This window comes from Micromys minutus (genome assembly GCF_963924665.1).
Source record: "Micromys minutus genome assembly, chromosome: 27".
NCBI lineage: Eukaryota > Metazoa > Chordata > Mammalia > Rodentia > Muridae > Micromys > Micromys minutus.
The window spans coordinates 21,567,457-21,588,439 of NC_137962.1; the positions used below are offsets into that span (position 1 = coordinate 21,567,457).

Below are 20,983 nucleotides of genomic sequence, written 5' to 3' on the forward strand. Positions count from 1 at the left end.
TCAAATGACCCATCATTTCATTCACTCGATCCCGCACGTAGTTTCTTAAATCTAGGACCGCACACACGCTCACGCCAGAGTCCCCCTCACTCCATTGTTTCTCCGGCCTATCCTCTGGAAACTCCCCAACTCGGACCCGTGGGCTTCGCTCGCCCCATTAGCCCCGGAAACCCGCGGCCCTCTCCGCACTGCAGGTCCCAAAGGGCTCCGGGTCCCCCTCCTCTCGGTACCCCAACCCCCAACAACTGCCCCTTCCCTCTTTTCCCTTCCTCGAGCCCTCCCTCCACCTCCGGCCCCTCTCGCCCCCGCCACCCACTTCACCCAACACCCCCAGCCTCACCTGGCCCGGGCTCCCTGCAGCCGCCGCGTCCCCCAGTTCCGGGCTCTGCGTTCCGGACGCTCCCGGGTCTGGGATGAGGAAAGAAGAGCCTCCGCCTCCTCCTCGCCCTCGTCCTCGGGAGCCGCCGCCGTCGCTGCCGCGCTCCTCCCCCAGCTCGCCCGAGGCCCGCCGCCGCCCCGCCCCCACCGCCGCCTTCCCCGCTTTCCTCGTCCGCCGGGCGGCGGGCAGAGACTCGCTGGCGCGGCTGCGGCCGGAGTGCCCGCGGAACCACAGCGACCCTCGCCCGCCCGCACTCGCGCCGCTCGCCCCCTCGCCCCGCCTCGGAGCCCGCGCGTGCGCGCGCGTGCGCCCCCGCCAGCCGGAGCGCAGGGCGCGTGCTCGCGCCGGCGCGACCCCGATGCGCCGCGCGCGGGAGACCCGAGCCGGGGAGGAGGGGGGCGGCCGGGTTACCGCTCCTCTCGGGCTCTGTCCCTTCGCCTCGGGTTCGCGCGCCTGAGGTGCGGAAGATGGGGAATTACTGAAGGAGTTGAAGGAGCGAGTCAGGGGGCCAAACGGGAAGGAACGGCGAGGTGAGCGGGGCGCGTACTCGCGTCCGCGTGCGGGAAAGGCGACCTAAAGCGGCCGGGCTAGGAGTGGGCGCCAGCGTGCCCCTAAGTGAAGAGCCGAGCGGGAACTGACGGAAAGAGCCGAAACTCTCCGGAGGTGGCCGAAGATTCCCAATGGGAACCTAGAGCGTTTTGCTCCGGGTCTGCAGGCACGTCCGTCCTTAGCTGGGAACAATTCAGCCGCTTACTCTTTTTAACTTTGCCGGTTTCCGGACCCACCTTCTGCTCCTAAAGGTCATTCCAGAGCCACCGGGCCACCCAGCCTGGTGGGAGAGGATGTGCGGGGCAAACGACCTGACACTTTCTGCGTCCCTCTACGTGGCTGTGATTAGTAACACCTGTTGTCGAATCTTTTTGTTAAATGCCAATCTTCGTAATCAGTGAAATCTCCAGCCTCTATAGGACCAGAATCATCTCTAGTATGGATGTAACTTCTAAGTTAGTATCTTACCGGTTGGCTGGTCAGGAGAGAGAGGTTAAGAAGGGCATGTCCAACCCACATTCAAGCCGGGGAACTTTACTTTTTATCCGCTTTGGCGGTTATTTAAAAAACCGGAATAGTGAACTTTGTGGAAAGCAGTCATGTCACAATTTCAAAAGATTGGATATGCCTGGTAGAGATTGAGATTTAGACTAAATCACCACTGAAAATATTACTCACAAATCACTTCTTTTGAAGCCAAACAAAGGAGCTTGGGACAGAACTATGTCAAGTGTGAGCTTTTAGATGGGTGCTACTGGCGGAGCACAGTTTATCCACACGTTTATCACTCCAGTCCTAGGTCACATAACTGACCGTGGTACAGTATGTGTCTGCCAAGTCATATGTCTTCATCGGATCCTTGTTCTTTTTGCTTTACGCTGTTTTTATTTTTGTTTGTTGGGACAAGATGTGGCCATGTGGCTCTCTGCTGGCCCCCAACTCTGGATCCTCCTGTCTCAGCCTCCTGATTACTTAGAAGGAGGTGGGGGAGGAAAATAGTTTATAAAACACATCTACACAGAGAGAGAAAGAGAGAGAGATCATACTCACAAATATACTCGGTATGATTTAGTATATCTTCATAGAAAAAATCTGAGTAGTTGGGAGGAGAGCTCAGTCCCTTGGGTGAGAGCAGAAAAAGTCTCACAAGATTTTACTTTTTAAAACTCTTACCCCTAGGGTCTGGGGAGATGGCTCAGTGGTTAAGAACACTGGCTGCTCTTCCAGAGGTCCTGAGTTCAATTCCCAGCAACCATTTGGTGGCTCACAACCATTGACTGGATCGGATGCCCTCCTCCCTCTTCTGCCTTGAAGGTGTACGTGCAGATACAGAACCCGTACACTTTTTAAAAAATTAAAAGAATACGTAAAAAATAAATCAATTTTAAAAATATCACCCAAAGAGTTAGGGTTACCTAAAATACATGTCTTGCTGAGCGGGGCTAATGAGGGACCCCACGATTTATGGCTTAACTCTGCTTTTGTGTTACAGTTCTGGTCCCTGGAAGGACATTCAATACACGTTTCAAAACTGTTACCTTTAATATTAACTTGTGGGGCTGGAATGATGGGTCAGTGGCTAAGTACACCTGCTGCTCTGGTGAAGTGCCTTGCTTCAGATCCCAGCACCCACACAGTAACTCACAACCATACTTCATGCAGATTGCAGGGGACCCGAAGCCGCCTTCTGACCTCTACGGGCAACAGGTATGTGGTGCAGATGAAACACTAATAAACACACACAAAGTAAATCTGAAATTTTGAAACAAGTATCAATTTCGCCATGAGCCTTTGTACCACACACATACATTCCCCACTGCATGCCTTACTTCAAAATAAAAGTCACCAATACGGGCCATGACATAATTACAAAGCGGTTACAATTAGAGTGACATCACACTTGAGTGTACACATGCATACATACACACAAATATACACACAATATAAATGTAATTGAAAGTAAGGCAAATCTCTTCTTGAAATATTGTAAAAGGAAATTATCACTTTAACAATAACATCCAAGGTCTGGAGAGATGGCTCAGTGGTAAAGCGCATTGGCTGCTCTCCCAGAGGTCCTGAGTTCAATTCCCTGCACCCACATGGCAGCTCTCACTTTGTAACTCCAGTTTTAGGGCTTCCAACACCCTCACACAGACATTCATGCAGACAAAACATCAGTGCACATAAAATAAACCATAAAGAAGAAAAAACATCCAGCAGGGTATGGTGGTGGTGCACACCTTTAATCCTAGCACTTGGGAGGCAGAGGTGGACATGAGTTTGAGGCCAGCTTGGTCTATATAGTGAGTTCCAGTCCAGCCAAAGTTACCCTGTCTGAAGATAGATAGATAGATAGATAGACAGACAGACAGACAGACAGATAGATAGATAGATAGACAGACAGATAGACAGACAGACTATAGATAAAGACAGACAGACATAGATAAAGCTAACGCCCAGGTCTTAGCTTATAGCTCAGTGTGGAACACTTGCCAAGTATAAAGCAGGAACCTGAGCTCCGTAAGAAGACCCTGACTGGAGCACACAGGCCTGGGGGTGTGGTCCTGTGAGAGCACTTGCTTAGCAATGGCGAGGCCCTGAGTTTGGTCCCCAGCACTGAAAGAAAAGAAAACTAAGTTCCAGGTGCTTCTGACTGAAGCTGCAAACCATAACAGGCACAAACCGGAGCAGAGGAGAGCTACGAGCCTGTGGTTGTCCTTTGCCTATGCTTCCTACCTCTGTGTGCTCGTACATGTGTGCCCGTGTGTTTGTGTGTGACTCGACATCTATGCAGGTGCATATAGAAGCCAGAGGAAAGTAATTCACCTTTCCTCCTCCTCTTCCTCCTTCCCCTCCTCCACCACTACCACCTGCTCTTTCTTCTTTTCTTCTTCCTCCTCCTCCACCTCCTCCTCGTTTTTTAGTGTGTATGGGGTGTTTTGCCTGTGTGTGAGTCTGTGCACCGACCTCTCTGGTATCTGATGCCCTTGGAGGCCAGGAGAAGGTGTCCGATTTCCTGGAACTGGAGTTACAGACATTGTGAGCTGCCATGTGGGTGCTGGGAATTGAACCTGGGTTCTCTGGAAGAGCAGCATATCTCTGGTTTTTTTCTTCAGCTGACAGCAAGAGGATTTATTATACACGAGTTACACAAGAGAGAACAGAACTAGCCCAGAATGCCAAAGGTCCAGGGCAGAGGGTCAGCAGACTGTTCTGGTTTTAAGAAAGGCAATCCTTTTCCCGGGTGATCTCGGCGAGGTGATCTTCCAGGTCTACTGAGACTTATTACCACAGCAGCATACAGTCCAAAAACTAGTTCCGGTGTCCGGGCCCCCAGCGTCCCTCCGCTCCTGCAGGCTTCCTGGGTGCACAAGCTGGTTTACTTGGACCTCTGCCTCATCTTCCCTTGCGCTTCAGCCCTGCACATTCTCTTCTCGCCACTTCGCGCTCATGGCACAGGAGTTTTCAGGAAGATGGCGCTAAGACCGAGAGCGCACCTTAACTCTTAATCTCTTAACTACTGAGCCATTTCTCAACCTAACCTTTTTCTTTTTTTTTTTTTTTTTTTTTTTTTTTTTTTTTTTTGAGTCAAGTCTTTCAGTGGCTTGGAACGAGCTGAGTAAGCTAGACTGGCTGCCAGTGGTCCCCACCTCCCCAGCACTGGAAGTGCAGGCGCTTTACCCAGTGAGACATTTCTACTGTCCGCTACTTCTACCTCAAGCATTACGGCGGCAGTGCAAACACAGCCTCAAAAGTTAGCTTCAAGGGGGCTGGAAAGATAGCTCATCGGTTAAGAGCACTGACTGCTCTTCCAGAGGTCCTGAGTTCAATTCCCAGCAACCACATGGTGGCTCACAACTATCTGAAATGAGATCTGATGCCCTCTTCTGGTCTGTCTGAAGAGAGCTACAATGTGCTCAAATAATAAGATAAACAAATTATTTTTTAAAAAAAAAGTTAGCTCCATGGGATATTATCTAAGAAAATTATTTCACAACCAGATAATTTTAGAAAACATAGAGTTTGCACCAGAGCATTTACTAGTATGGTAATAAGCCTGGTTCCTGTTGAGGGGCACAGGCTGTTATACACTCTACAGCTTTCCCCAAAGAAGAAACCCCCATCCGGAGAGGTTTTTGCAGGTTTCAGGTTTCTCTCAACATTCTTTGATGGGGGGGGGTTGGTTTATTTAGTGACAGGGTCTCACTTTATTAACTGGCCTGGAACTCATTTAGACCAGGCTGGCCTGGAACTCATAGAGAGAGCCACCTGCCTCTCCCTCCCAAGTGCAGGGATGAAAGCAATATACCACCCCATGCCAGTGCCAACATTTTTCAAATACTTATTTTATGTGTGTAGTGGTTTTGCATGCATGCATGTCTGTACCTCACATGCATGCAGTGCCCACAGAGACCAGAAAAGGATGTTGGGTCCCCTGGAACTGGAATTACGGAGTTTGTGAGCTACCATGTGGGTACTGGGAATTGAACCCAGGTCTTCTGGATTAACTCATGATAGACTATTTAAGGGGCTCAGTTAGTTTAACATTTACCGCATTACAGATAACAAAACTGAGACCCAAGCCAGGTGTACTGGAGCACAGCAGTGAGTCCAATACTCGGGAGGCTGCGGCAGGATGATTGTAAGTTCAAGGGTAATGCGGCCTGTGTAGCAAGATCCTATATCAAAACCTAAAAGGCAGAGCCGCATACAGGCCTTAATTGCCTAGCATGCCAGAGGCCCTGGTTTAATCTCCAGCGCTGTGACAAACACCTTCAGTGTAATCTGTCCCTCTGTGAAGGATGAGACTAACACGGCTGTACTGTCACCTGAGTTTCCATCCCGACATTGCCCGTCATATTGTGATGTAACACTTCAGTGGTAAAAGCCAGCCTAAAACTTGAGCACACTCTTTCATTTCCGAATTCTGCCTCATTTCTTTTTTCTTCAAGAGTTATCCAGGCACAGGCCAGGACCGTGGCTGAGTGTGTGAAAGCGATTGTCTCAAAAGCCTGGTGATCTGAGTTAGATTCCTGAAGACACAGTGAGAATGGAGAACCGTCTCCTGAATGTTGTTCTATGACCTCTCTATGTGCGCTGTAGTATGCACGCATCAGTACATGGATACACACGCAGATCACACACATACACCCTGTCATCAGCATTATCATCACACATGTGCACACACACACACACATACAATAGTAATAATAAATAAGATTCAAAACAAAAATACTCAACCATGGTGGAAATACATATAATTTCAGCACCTGGGAGGCCCAGGTTGAAGACTGTAAATCCGAGGCCCATTGGGAATACCTAAGAACACCGCCTGGCTGCTCGAACAGTATTTCATAATTTATAAAGCACTTGCAACAAATCGCCTCCTCTGATTGTTTCATCATCCCCGTGATACAGACATTATCCCCACGTAGGAAATGAAAAAAAACCGAGCCTCAAACCAGTTAAATAATTTACCCGAGATTACAGATTTATTAAACAGTCGGTCCCGTGCTTTGAAAGAAGACAAACTCTTGCCCTTAAGGAGTTTGGTGAAGTTGAGGAAAGCCTTGTAAACAGGAGACAATTACAGAGCAACAGCGAGGAAACACTCCAGAGACCCGAACAACTTAAACAAGCCTGCGAAAGGAATTCAGGGGGAGAGATTACTGAGTGTCAGACTCATCAGTGGAGGGATAACCCTTAAGCTAGGTCATAAAAGACGTTCGAAGAGTCAGACTAGCAGACAAAAAGAAAAAAAAAAAGAATTGCAGGAGGGAACGGTCGGTGACGTCAGCAGAGATAGGAGCTCTGAGGGAGAACCGGAGCCTGAGGGTCTGGAACGGCAGGATGCTGCCCGGAGCCTGAGGGTCTGGAACGGCAGGATGCTGCCCGGGTGACAATAGGTTCCTTCCCTCTGTGCCTGGACTAAGCATCACTGATGAGAGGGTCCCAGGGAGGAGATCAAGGAAAAAAGCAAAGAAAAACAAACAACAACAAAAACCCAAACCAAGTCCAAGTGGAAAAGTAACTGTCCCCATGATGGCTCCTAGACCTGTCCCAGGAGGACAAAGCAGAACGGGAGACAGTCACCAAGTCCTTCCTCGTTTGCTCCAAGCCCTTGATTGTTTTCTTCTTAGTTTTATTGTTTTATTTTTCTTTTCTTTTCTTTCTTTCTTTCTTTCTTTGTTTTTTTTTTTTTGTTTTTTTTTTTTTTTTTTTTTTTGATTTTCGAAACAGAATCTTTCTGTTGAGCCCTGGCTGTCCTGGAACTCACTCTGTAAGCCAGGCTGGCCTTGAACTCGAGATCTGCCTGCCTCTGCCTCCTGAGTGCTGGGATTAAAGGCATGAACCACGAAACTGGACTCCTTTCTTTCTTCCTTTATTTTAAATGTGTGTGGTGTTTCCCCTAAGTGTCTATCTGTATTACGTGCCTTTGAAGGCCAGAATAGCTTTGCTTCAGCCCCACAATTTCTTTTAGAGATTTAATTATATATATGCCTGCATGTACATTTGCACACCAGAAGACATTGGACCCCATGGGACTACAGTTAGAGACAGATGGCTGTGAGCCACCATGTGGCTGCTGGGAATTGAACTCAGGACCTCTGGAAGGGCAGCCACTGCTCTTAACCACTGAGCCAGCTCTCCAGCCCCGTACACATTATTTTAAGAGATAAGTTTAGAGCTAGACAGATAGCTGTCAAGAGTCTGTACTGTTGTGGCAGAGAACCTGAATTTGGTTCCCAGTATCCATGTCAGGTGACCACAGGTGGCCACTTGTAGCTCCAGCTCCAGGGGATCTAACACCCTCTTGGGACCTCCTAGAGCACATGCACCCACATGATCTCATCCCCCACCACACACACACACACATGCACATCATTTAAAGATTGACAAAGCCACGTTTTCAAACTGATCCGCTGCCCTGTTTTCCTTGGCACAGAAGTGGAACTGAAGAGGTCTGGAACATAACGGGTTAATGTTTTTCCTTTTCAACCTTCCCATAGGAGACACTGCTTACATCCAGTTGAAGCTCCTTAGTACAATTTAAACAGCCAAAGTCCAAAGTCCTTGCTTAGAGTTGCCATCTTTTACAAATAAATGGAGGGACAGATAAAGTTTGGATGCTCATTAGGACAAAGGAAGAGAATGTGATGAGGGAAGAAGGATGGGGAGAGATGGGGAGGGGAGAGAGGAAGGGTGGGGAGGGGGACAAAACAAAACAAAACAAAAAAAAACAAGTGACATCTAGTTCAACCAGAGCACCCGAGTAAAATTTTCAAGACTCACTTTAGCAAAACAAAACTAAACCCAACCAACAAAAGAGCTGAGTGCGGTTCTGTCCCTGAGGTGGCCTAAGAATCTGGAAGACAACCAACCAGAGCCCGAAGCTAGTCGGGAAAACAAGGTCAGGGTGCACCTGCGAGGGTCACTGTCCTCCGGGAGTTTCTCTGCCCGCCACCTTGGGGGATCTAGTGATTCAACTCGGGCGGCAAGTTGCAGCCGTGGGCCTTTATACACTGGGTTCAAGCGAAATGGATGGACAGATCTCCCCAGGGAATTACAGGTGACAAAGACCCGCCCTGCATCTGGAGCCTGCCTTTAACTACACTCATTGGTTTGACTTCACAATTAATTCGGTCCTTTTCACACACACACCAAAAAAAGGTGGTAGTGGAGTGATCGAACTCTGGAAATTATCCTCCAGACTTTTTAAAGCACAGGCGGAAATGGGTGGAGAGAGGGCTCAGCAATACTGACAGTTCCAGGGGACCTGGGTTCAATTTCCGGGACCCACGTGGCAGCTCAGAACTATCTATAACACCACTTTCAAGGAGTCTGATGCCCTTTTCTAGTCTTTGAGGGCACTGTACATATGTGTTACACAGACATATGTGCAGGCAAAACACTCATACACACTAAAAAATAAATACCAACAAATTTAAATTTTTATCTAAAAAAAAAAAGTGAAGGGTTGAAAATGGCCACGTTTTGCCATTTGAAAAACTGTAGTCTAACTAAGGCAAAATAAAGTAAGATAAAAAACTATACTTTCTGCTACCTTTTAAAAAATTAGTTTAATGTATGAGTGTTTTACCTGCATGTACACCTGCATGCCAGAAGAAAGCATCAGACCCCATTACAGATGGTTGTGAGCCACCATGTGGTTGATGGGAATTGAACTCAGGACCTCTGGAAGGGCAGACAGTGCTCTAACCACTGAGCCATTGAGCCATCTCTCCAATATCAGCTAGCTTCCTAGGACCACCCAGCATTAAAAAAAGAGAAAAAAGGGGGGCTGGAAAGATGGTTCAGTGGTTAAGAGCACAGGCTGCTCTTCAAAAGGATCTAGGTTTTTTTCCCATCATCCACAGGGTAGCTCACTACCATTTTGCAACTCCAGCCCCAGGGGATTCCCTGCCCTCTTGCCTCTTCCTGTACTGCATGCATGTGCTATGCAGACAGACAAATACCCATACACATTTAAAAAAAAATAAAAGGTTAAAAAAAAAGGTAAGAAAACCACAATAGAATAAAGTTAAGTCCAGAATCCTCAAAAAACCCCGCAGGTCTTAGAATAGCCACAAACAAGCGGTGCCTGTCGAGGGGGAGGTGGCTTCATTAGCCGGATTCCCCTAGCACACCTGGGTTTGAGGCTCAGCACCACTTGGCCCAAGCGGGGTGGTATCTGCCGCATTTGGGAGGCAGCATTTGGGAGGTGGCATTTGGGAGGGGAGCAGTTCAGAGCCATTCTCAGCTACTAAAGTGAGATTCCGTCTCAAAACAAACAAACTAGAAGCTCAAAGAATAGCAGCCAAAAACAAAGAAAGGGGAGAGAGGAAAGAGAGAGGGGAAGAAAGAAAGAAAGAGGGAACACTAATAAATTCTGCCTGATTTAAAGGATGATATATGTCCAGACCTTGAGAACTTAATAGCCCCCACGGTACCCTGTTCTGTCTGAACACGCGTCAAATTGCATTAGTTCTGGGCACCACAATTTCAGAGCGATATTGACAAGAGCTGTAAAAATGTTCGTGCCCTTTGACCTAATAATCTCACCCATGGGAATTTATTCTAAGGATGATAACTCAGGAGAATAGATGAAATCCAGGCATGAAGGTACCATCAATGCAACATCCTTAACTCTATACTATATACCTACGTGTACAACATAATAAAGGTACAAAATAAAGGTCCCTTCAAACGGCGCCTTTGAATAGCTTTAAGATGTGAATTATGTAAATATAGAAGAAGGGCTGGAGAGATGGCTCAGGGTTAGAACACTGACTGCTCTTCCAGAGGTCTTGTGTTCAAATTCCAGCAACCTCATGGTGGCTCACAACCATCTGCAATGAGATCTGGTGTGTCTGAAGACAGCCACAGTGTACTTATATATGACAAACAAATCTTTAAAAACATAAATATAAAAGAAACACGATGATGCATTTGATCACATGGCTGAACCCTGAAAAAAATCACTATACACAAAAGAAGTCCTGCAGGCACAAAGGGCAACATATTGTCTGGTTCCATTTACATAAAAAATATCCAGGATAGAGCTAGGAGTGGCAGCTCCTGACTGTGATCTTGGCACTGGGGAAACCGAGGCAGAATGATTGGCAGGTGTCTGAAGCTAGCCTGGGCTACATAAGTTCCACGCCAGCCTGAGCTATAGTGTAAGAGCCTGTCTCAAAAGACAAATCGGGTCACTCTGCCATGGTAGAGCAGGTCTGTCATACCAACACTTGAGAAGCTCAGAAGCTCAAGGTTGGAGTCAGCCTGGGATCCATGAGACCCTGGCTGAACAAAAAACAAAACAAACAAAAACAAAACTCCGGAAAGTGGGGGAGAATTAGAACGGATGGCAGATATAGAGGAGGGGGGAGACCTAGGGAAACTAAATTAGTTAATTAATTAAAGCAGACGCCAGAGCAAGCAAGTCTATAGAAACAGAACAGAGAATACAGGGTGGTTGCCAGTGGCTACTAGGAAACAGTAAGGAAGAGTGACTGCAAGAGAGTGTGCGGTATCTGGGGATGTGTGAAAACATTGCAGAATTAAAGAGTCTGAATAGCTGAGACTCTTTAGTAAGTAGAGTAATAGTAAATAGAATAGGCTCAATACCCTAGCGTTGTAAACTTTCTTAGACAGGGTTTCTTAATGTAACCCTAGCTATCCTAGAACTCTTTATGTAGACCAGGCTGGTCTCCTTTAGCTCACACATAGATTAATCTACCTATACTTTTTTTTTTTTTTAATGTATGAGTGCTCTACTGCATATACATCTGCCTGCCAGAAGAGGGCATCAAATCCCCTTATAGATGGTTGTGAGCCACCATGTGGTTGCTGGGAATTGAACTCAGGACCTCTGGAAGAGGAGCCAGTGTTCTTAACCACTGGGCCATCTCTCCAGCCCTAACACTGCCTACTTTAAAAGGATGACTAGTTATGCAGTTCTGTTTGCCTGTAGTCAGGACTCTGGAGGTGAAGCCGGAACGATCGGGAGCTCAGGATCAGTCTTAGCCACAGAAAACCCAAGGCCAGCCTGGGTCACATGACCCCCTGCCATAAAATAACACAGAACAAAACGGATGAATCTGCAAGGCATGGTGATATAGGCCTGTGATCCTTGGGCAGAAGGAACCGGGAAGATTGTGAATTTGAGGCCAGCCTGGGCTGTAAGAATAAAGCCCTGCCTCAACAACAAAAAAATGAAACTCAAAAGGTTATATTTGACAACGTCCTGATCTTCTTTTTAGGGTGGTGCTTCTCAGCGTCCCTAATGCTGTGACCTTTAACACAGTTCCTCAGGCTGTGCTGACCCCCAACCATAAAATGGTTTCTGTTGCTACCTCATAATTGCAGTCTTGCTACTATCATGAATCATGACGTAAATATCTATGCTTTCTGATGGCCTTAGGGGACCCTTGTGAAAGGGTCATTTGACCCCCAAAAAAGATGTTATCCACAGTTTGAGAGCCACTGTTTGAGGTGGCTATGCTGTCAACTAAACCAAGGCCTTGGGGATGCTTGACAAGTACTCTACCACTAAGCTACACTCCCCAACACCTCCTCCCCTTTAAAAATTTTTGTAGGGGTTGCACAATGGCTTAGTGAATAAAACCATTGTTTGCACAAACCTGATGGCCTAAGTTCACTTCCCAGATCCCAGTGTGGAAGAAAACGGAATCCTGAAGGCTGCCCTCTGACCTCCAGGTAACACTCACAGACAGGCGCACACACAATGAGAAGAATAATAAATTTAAATAAAATTAACTTAAAAATGTTTTTCTTAGCCAGATATGGTTAAGACCTGCCGATAACCCCAGCACTGGGGAGCTGAGCTGAGTATCTATGCAGCTTACAAGACCCCAACTCAAAAAATAAATGATGTGCTTCTTTAGAGGCAGGCCTCACTGCACAGCCTTGGCCTGGCACTCCTTAAGTAAACTAGGCTGGCTTGGAACTCACAGGCATCCTCCTGCCTCGTCCTCTGGAGTGCTGGAATTAGAAGCTTGCACCACTACACCCTGCTAATTTATTTCCTTACCAAAATAATGTCCACGAGAGGGCAGGCAGAAGGTGACAAGCCAGGCTGTTTGACATCAGCCTCAAGTGAGAAGAACCACAGGAACCAATGTTTGCTGTTATCTTAGGTCACCAAAGTCTCAGTTCCTCACCTTACAAGGAAGAAAACAAGACCGTGGCAGTCAACACCCATCCGGTCACCCTCCTGGCCACCCTCCCGGTCAGCAGGAAAGGCAGAAGGGGCTGAGCCTGGTGGCTGAACACCTGGAATCTCTGATATAAGAGAACTGTGACCTACACAGCAAGTTACAGGTCCGCCAGGGTGACCCGAGACCCTGCCTGAGGAGGCAGGAGAGCCCAGCGCCTGACACCTTTTGTCCTCTTGTATCTACTAAACTGTAGTTTCAGAAACGTCTTATTTGGTGTGGGAAAGGGGAAATGGAGGGAAGAGAAGGATAGGTTCTCCTCTTTGTAGCCGGAGGGGCTGAATCTGAGAAGGAATTATATTGAAGAAAATGTCAGCCCCCCCACCCCCAAAATAAAGTAACAACTGTTTTTCCTCCTTTTCGAGGCTGAAAATCAAAATGGGGCCTCAAAAGCACTCTTTTTTTTCTTTTATTTATTAATTATATTTATATGAGTACACTGTAGCTGTCTTCAGACACATCAAAAGAGATCCTCGGATCCCATTACAGATGCCTGTGAGCCATATGTGGTTGCTGGGAATTAAACTCAGGACCTCTGGAAGGACAGTCGGTGCTCTAACCACTGAGCCATCTTGTCAACCCCCTCAAAAGTAGGTATGGTGGCTCAGGCCTGTGATCCCAGCACTTAGGAGTCTTAGGCAGAAGGATAGCTGTAAAGGAAAGGCTAGCCTTGTCTATATAGTGAGTTCTAGGCCATCTTGATCTAAGTGTGTCTAAACATGCACAGGGAAGGAGACTCCTCAGGTCAGATCCCAGCTTCATAAAATCATTAAATAACTTCCACTGAGCTTGCTTGTCCAAGCCCTTAATCACACCTGTTTGGGAAACTGATGCAGGAGGATCACAAGTTCAAATCCTGCCTGGGCTAGAAAGTGAGTTCTAGGACAACCAGGCAAATAGCAAGACCTTGCCTTGAAATAAAAGGAAGGGCCGCTATTGGACATTGTTTTTAGTGCTGTGACTCAATCTCTTCAGTGTCCAGAAGCTGAAGGTCTCTGTCCCTAATTGGGTTTTTGATCCATCAATAAAGATGTCAACAGTCAATGGCTGGGAACGGGTCAGGACACTTAGTTGTGTGGGTAGGACTCAGAGGAAGAGGGAATCACTATGACTGGGGTAGAGGGATAACAGGGGAAGGTTTTAGGAGTGCCCAGCCTTTAAGGTAACCAAGGCGGTTTTAAAATGTGTGTGTGTGTGTGTGTGTGTGTGTGTGTGTGTGTGTGTGTGTGTGTGTGTGCGCGCGCTCTCGAGAGCATTTCATTTGCATATCCAAAGATAATTCCTGGGCAGGTACGCACATTCGATCCACTAGGAGCCAAAGTGGTGTAGCCACAAGATCCAGCTCCTAGGTTCAACTCACAGTTCAGTTTCCAACACACACACACACACACACACACACACACACACACACACACCCCAAAGTGGGAAAGAGAAGGGATCTCCAATTCAAGCAAAGGTGAAAATGATCATACATGAAGAAATCAATTGCCAAGATCCTGTGATATGTGGTACGGAGACTGGGGCTTCTCAATTCCCTTCCAATACAGAGTCTACGAGTTTTTGATTTGTAGACTCAGGCTGTGGTGGTGCACACCTTTAATCCCTGTACGCAGGATGCGAGGGCCAGCCTAGTCTGCACGGTGAGTTCCATCCAGGACACCCAAGGCTCAAAAACAAACAAACAAACAAATAAATAAACGTGTGTGCCTGTTGCCCTAGGAGACTAGAAGTGGGTGCTGGATCCCCCGGAACAGGAGTCAAGACAGTTACTAGCTGCCATGTGAATACACAGGGAACAGAACCAGATCCTCTACAAGAACAGCCAGTTTCAGGGGGAAAAAATCAGATTCTTTATAGGGCTGGTGAGACAGCTGCTGCCAGGCCAGAAACCCCAGGCCCCCACAATAGAAGGTGAGGGCTGCGACTTCAAGCTGTTTGTTGCCTGAACACAAACATTTCAGGATAAAAAGTGAGAGGGGGGTACTTGGCTGATTTGGCTTTTTTGCTTTTGGTGTCTGTTTGGTTTGGTTTAGGTTTTTTGTTTGTTTTTGTTTGTGAGACAGGGCTTTTCTCTAGCCCCGGCTGTCCTGGAACACCCTCGGTAGACCAGGGTGGCCTTGAACTCAGAGATCCACCTGCCTTTGTTTCAAAATCTAGAGTCACCACTACTGGGTGGAAGTGGGTGTTTGTTTGTTTGCTTTTTAATGTGTGAATACTAAAAGAAACTGTTGAGTTGGAGAGGTTTCTCAGTGGTTAGAGCACTGACTGCTCTTCCAGGGGTCCTGAGTTCAAGTCCCAGCAACCACATGGTGGCTCACAACCATCTGTAATGGAACCGGATGCCCTCTTCTGGTGTTTCTGAAGACAGCTGCTGTATACTACTCATATACATAAAGTAAATAATTCTTCAAAAGAAATTGTCTACGATTTGTTGTTGCTGCTTTGCTTTTTGACAGGACCTCCCACCTGGCCCAAAGCGATGCCTCTACCTCAGCAAGCGATGCCTCTACCTCAGCATCTCAGCAGTTATGAGGCGACTCACTTCGCCAGCCCTGACAACCTTGCAGAGATGAAGTTTGACTACAATAAACAGACAATAGATAAATTTACAAGAGAAATCTACATCCATATGCATATGTATGGGGAGAACCAAGGGCAAACGATTATCCAGGGAGAGGTCTAGATGCTTCTAAGTCCTTCCTCATGGGAGGAGGGGACAAGATGAGGACAGTTCGAAGAGCAGGACATGATTTTAGCTGAATGGGGGCCCAGCCCTCAAGCAACAGCAGGCTGTTCTTTGGGGGGAATCACCATAGATTGTGATAAAAATCCACTCAGATGCAAGGCGTTCTTTCATCTTCTCCTTGCAGACGGGACATATTTAAAGAAAACATGAAGGGGCACAATCCACACTGTGGGTGGTTTCAATATCATCTTGTCACAAATTAGAACCCACCACTAGAGAGGATGGTGTCTCACCTGAAGTGTTCTGATTGCCCTTGACTGGTCAGGAAAGCCCTGGTGTGGGCCGGAGAAAGGTCGCGTCTGCGTGGCCTTCCTCTCAGTACTGCATTCGTAGTTTGCTCTTGTTGCAGACAGGGATCCCTTTGCTGATGGCCGACCTATGTTCTGAAGCTCTCCTTGTGGAATGAGGACCAACATCTTTCCAGACACTTACCTTGCTCCTCCTGCCTGGGAGGATGGAAGCATCCTGCCTTGTGGATTAAGCAACTATGGGTTGTTTGTTGCCCCTCAGAAAAAGACAGCTATTCTAGAACAACAACTGTTGAAGTACCCAGCCTCAAGGACCAAGTACTGGTTCTAGAACAACAACTATTGAAGTACCCAGCCTCAAGGACCAAGTACCGGTTCTAGAACAACAACTATTGAAGTACCCAGCCTCAAGGACCAAGTACCGGTTCTCCGTGTCTCAGGGGTATTTTGGCCATTACTATTTTAAAGCTCACCACACACACACACACACACACACACACACGCACACACACACAGAGTGTGTTTGAGGCTAGCCTAGGCTAAATAATGAGTTCCGGGCAAGCCTGGATTATAGTATAAGACCTTGTCAAAAAACGAGCAAAACAAAACAAACAAAAACAAAACAAAACCCCTTCAGTCCGAGGAGGTTGGTATCACGGAGCTCAGCTAACATGGTCCTGGGATCTCAGGAATGCTAAACACATGCTGTCAGGACATATCACCAGCTTAAGACACGGCGTATACTACATCCAGAAGAAGATCAAGAAAACCAGCAAATTAAGGTATGTAATTTTAGCACGTTTCTGGTTTTTCTGTCTTCCTCTGCAAAGTGAGACATCCTGGTCTCCTTCTCCACGTCCAGCTAGAATTGAATAAGGTTTCCTCAAACTACACAAACAGCCATTTCCCCCGGGCTTCCCCCAGCTTGCCTTAAAGGCACATGGGATATAAAACCATGAATCTTCCCAAGAGGCCTGTCTCCGTGTCATTTCCTGTTGCCGTGATAAAAGACCCTGACAGAAACAGCTTAAGAGAAAAGGATTCATTCTGACTTACAGGTCAAGCATAGTCCATCATGTTCGGGCAGTCAGGGCAGGACCTCCAGGGCGCCGGTCACGTGGGCTGGCCACGTGGACTTCACGGTAGGCAGAGAGCCCTGAGTGAATGCGCGTCCATAAGCCAATGTTTCCTCCTCTCATTCAGTCCTGAGTTCAGTCCATGAAGACAGTGCTGCCTGCGGTCAAGGTGGATCCCCATCCTAATTAGCCTAGTTAGGAAAATCCCCTCACAGGGGCCTGAGAGATGGCTCAGCGGTTAAGAGCACTGACTACTCTTCCAGAGGTCCTGAGTTCAATTCCCAGCAACCACATGGTGGCTCACAACCATCTGTAATGGGATCTCACGCCCTCTTCTAGTGTGTCTGAAGACAGCTACTGTGTACTCATATTTAAAATAATAAATCTTTAAAATCTTAAGGGGCCAACTTGGCCTAGCCAGTGGCTCACTGGGCCTTTGTTACTCTCTCTCTCAATATAAGACATGTTTCTGGAACTTTGACATTAAACCCCTGTCTCACCTGTTGAAATCTCTCTTGTCACAGGACAACACATAACCTTCATGTTTTCCTTCAGCCTCCTAACTCAGTGCTGTGGACAGTTATAGGTGTTAAATGACCTCTTGGTCATATATCAGTGTCTTGGGGTAGGATTCTGTGATGTAGTCATTGAAAGATATATTTTATTAATTTTATATTACCCCTTTTACTCTGCAGTCTTAGGAAAGTGTAATCGAGGAGACAGTAGCCAAGAATTTAGAAAATCAACACATAATATATATTTTCCAACACGTGCTTTCTCATCCCTTTAAAGTTTTCCTCGCCTCTCCTTCGAGCAGCTTCTTTAAGACTGTCAGGCGCCGGGTTTTGAAGACTGAGCTGACAATACTGAATTCATCCTTGGGGAGTTGCTTTTCACCTCCAGGATGCTCTGGGCTTCTTGGGCTGATTCAAGACTTCATACGCAGCCTGGATGTCCAGGAAGTGCCTCTGGGCCTCCTCCGTCTGGTGCCGGTTGTGGTCTGGGTGCCAGACCTTTACCAGGTCTCGGTAACTCCGATGTATTTCTTCACTGGTTGCTCCTTCTTGAATGCCCAGAACCTTGGTGGAACAGAATTCACAAATTAGCATCTCATAAGTGCTCGGGTCCGAGAGCCTCTCCCTGCTCCCTGCCAAATCAAGCTAGTTAGTACTAGAATGTCCCAGAGCTTTAGGCAGAACTTCAGTCCTTGGCCAAGGGTATATTTTATCAGTAGAGCATGTCCTTGATTGGAGTCAGGTCGTGGGTTTGATCCACACACAACAGTGAGATACAAAAGAACAAGAGAACTCACACAAACAAAAACAACCCCCCCCCAAATCTCAGGGTATCATGTCAGTCTCAGGGTTTCTTGAATGTCAGCTGCCGCTTCCAGCCTCGATCTCCACATACTCGACAAGATTTCTCCACAAAAGAAATAAGTGTATGTATGCCCCCCAAAAACCTGAGAAAACGCTTGCAGGAATTTCATTGAAAAAAGACCTAAGCTAGAAATGACCTAAATATCAGCAATAAATTGATTAAATAAGACAATAAGACACAGGTAGGGTACGATACAGCAAGAAACACAGACTGTTTCATATTTCATGTTAAATGTAATAAGTCTTTTTTTAAGGATTTATTTATTTATTCTATGTAGATGAGTACACTGTAGCTGTCTTCAGACATACCAGAAGAGGGCATTAGATCCCATTACAGATGGTTGTGAGCCACCATGTGGTTGCTGGGATTTGTACTCAGGACCTCTGGAAGAGCAGCCAGCACTCTTAACTGCTGAGCCATCTCTCCAGTCCTCCTCCTACCCCGTTAATAAGTCTTATAAATAGAATGTTGAATGCAAAAAGTCAGATCCATACTAGATGAACCCATTTATTTTATAGTCAAGAATAGATAAAACTTGGACAAAGAGAAATAAGAGAGAGAGAGAGAAACTAACTAAAAACCTCATCTAGTTGACATGACATGGTGGTATGTGCTGTTAATATCCATATGAGGCAGGAGGATTATAAATTGGAGGCCAGTTTGGGCCTCTACATTAGCCTGGTTTAGGCCAGCTAAAGGCTACAAAGTGAAAACCTGTCTCAAGAAAAATAAAAAATGGGGGGAGTGGCTTGCAAAGTCGCTCAGCAAGTAACTAAGTGCCAAGCATCATGGCTTCCCTCCGTGGAATACACATGGTGGAAGGAGAGATGCCAGTCTTGCCAGTTGCCCTCTGACCTAAACCATTCATGTTATGACACATGAACTTACACACAATGATACATTTTTAAACCTGATATGTCCTGATAGGACTTGGGATATGGCTAGGGGTTACCATGCCCACGTAGGGTACATAGGATTTCTGAATGTAATCTCCCACACTGTGAAACAAACTGAAACCCTAATCCACTGTGGTAGGGCTGGAGAGATGGCTCAGTGGTTAAAAGCACTGACTGTTCTTCCAGAGGTCCTGAGTTCAAATCCCAGCAAACACATGGTGGCCCTCAACCATCTGTAATGGGACCCGATGCCCTCTTCAGGTATGTCTGAAAACAGCTGCAGTGTACTCATATAGATTAAATTTTAAAAATCTATTAAAAAAAAGAAGAAGAAGAAGAAGAAAATCCACTGTGGTAGACCTCAGAAAGAAGGTAACTTTCATATAGATTGGGGAGGGACAGAAAGGAATCTTCTTGGGGCTGTAGAGATGGCTCAGTGATTAAGAGCATTGATTGCTCTTTCAAAGGTCTTGAGTTCAATTCTGGTCTGTCTGAAAACAGCTACAATGTACTCATATAAAATAAATAAATCTTAAAAAAAAAAAGAAAGGAAGAAAGGAAGGAAGGATCTTCTTGGAGCTGATTTTGTCCCCCACCTCAACCCGAGGAGCACATACACAACCTTAGAAAACTGTGTTAGACTTTGACTAAGAAGTAATTCATGTATCTTTCTCATGTGCCTTCAGGAAGTACAGAGAAGCCCAAAGAAGTCAGGATCTCCTTTTAGGGCATAGCCAGCAAAGCTCAGAGCAGAGCTTCCTCATGCAAACTACCACCCCCTGCTCCCTGGACGTCCAACAGAGTCCAGACAGGCCCTGAGGAGACTTACCCACAGAGTGGGAAGAAAAGCTTACCTGGTAAGCCAGCTGACGTTTCTCATCCTGAAAACTGCCAACAAATTCATAGAGCTTTTCCCACTCCTGGAACTGGCTGCTGTTGAAGCCGGGATCCCCAACCAGTAGCCACCAGATCCGGCAAGGCAGAAGCAAGGCCGACTCCACGAGGCGGCCAAGAAGTGGGAAAAAGCTGAACCAACTCAAGAAGGAACCAAGGGTTTCCGCCACGTAGTTAATGGTGGCAGCCGTATTGCACAGAGTACTGTAGGCCAGTGGGCCGGTGAAGGCGAGGTAAGCTAAGCCCACACGGTAGAGCCGCACACTGAGCGTTTCTGCGGAGGCTGAGATTTTGTATCGGCGATGCTTCTGGGCTGTAATGCTGGCAGCCAAACTGATGGGCAGAATGGCTACGGGGCGGCCGTAGAACACCGGGGAAGTGAGGAAGGCTGCTCCTAAGGTGTTCTTAAAGTCTGAGGTCTGGTTACCCACAGCGGCTACCAGCAAGACCCCTAAGCCAACCGCCAGTGGGAGACCCACTATATAGAAGTTGGCCATGGAAGAAAGGCTGATCAGAGCCACGAAACCAAAATAGACACCCACTACCATCTGGGAAGCAAAGCGAAGGAGACTCAGAGGTGGTCTCTCCTCTTCTGGCCTCTGTTTCCAGCTCTGGCCTCTGTTGGCTTGAGCTACAAAGCTTGGAAGCTTCCAGAATTCCCAGAGCCAGCCCAACCCACCACCTCCCAGGGTGAGCATCCAGAGTAGGGCATGGCTGTCCCTTCCCAGGTATAGATGGTGGAGTCCAACAGGACCCCCCAAAGCCCAAAGGGCATAGGTCATCAGGAGCCCTTTGGCCATCCTCTACGGCAAGAGTCTCAGAGCAAATCCAGCGGTGTTTGACATCGATCAAACGGCAGAAATCTCAAGGTCCTCTGTGAGAAGAGTTACCCTTAGACCTGAGGGGTGGAGCAAGAAGACTCAGTAGTTATAAAAGTCAAGCTAGTCCTACCTCAGGGTCTCTCAGGCACTAGATGTCTCCTGCCTTTGGTTAACACCCCGGTCCTCTTGTTTACAGTCACAGTGACTCCATATTTAGGGGACAAAAATGCTTCAATTAATTTTTTTTCATTTACTT

General features: G+C 47.0%; 2 protein-coding genes across 2 annotated transcripts in view; both read right to left on the bottom strand.

The window, feature by feature from the left end:
* SPATS2 (spermatogenesis associated serine rich 2) overlaps window positions 1–465 on the bottom strand; it is a 65,965-nt gene extending 65,500 nt beyond the window's left edge. Inside the window, exon 1 of the mRNA XM_080939111.1 lies at window positions 341–465. The gene's annotated coding sequence lies outside the window, so the exon portion shown is untranslated. The remainder of the gene's footprint in view (window positions 1–340) is intronic.
* Window positions 466–17,629: 17,164 nt separating this feature from the next.
* Window positions 17,630–20,706, bottom strand: DNAJC22 (DnaJ heat shock protein family (Hsp40) member C22; the record flags this gene model as incomplete). The annotated part of the gene is made up of 2 exons (XM_080939128.1): window positions 17,630–17,815; window positions 19,867–20,706. 2 exons carry the CDS (start codon window positions 20,704–20,706, stop codon window positions 17,630–17,632), a joined length of 1,026 nt encoding a protein of 341 aa, XP_080795254.1.
* Window positions 20,707–20,983: the final 277 nt, after the last annotated feature.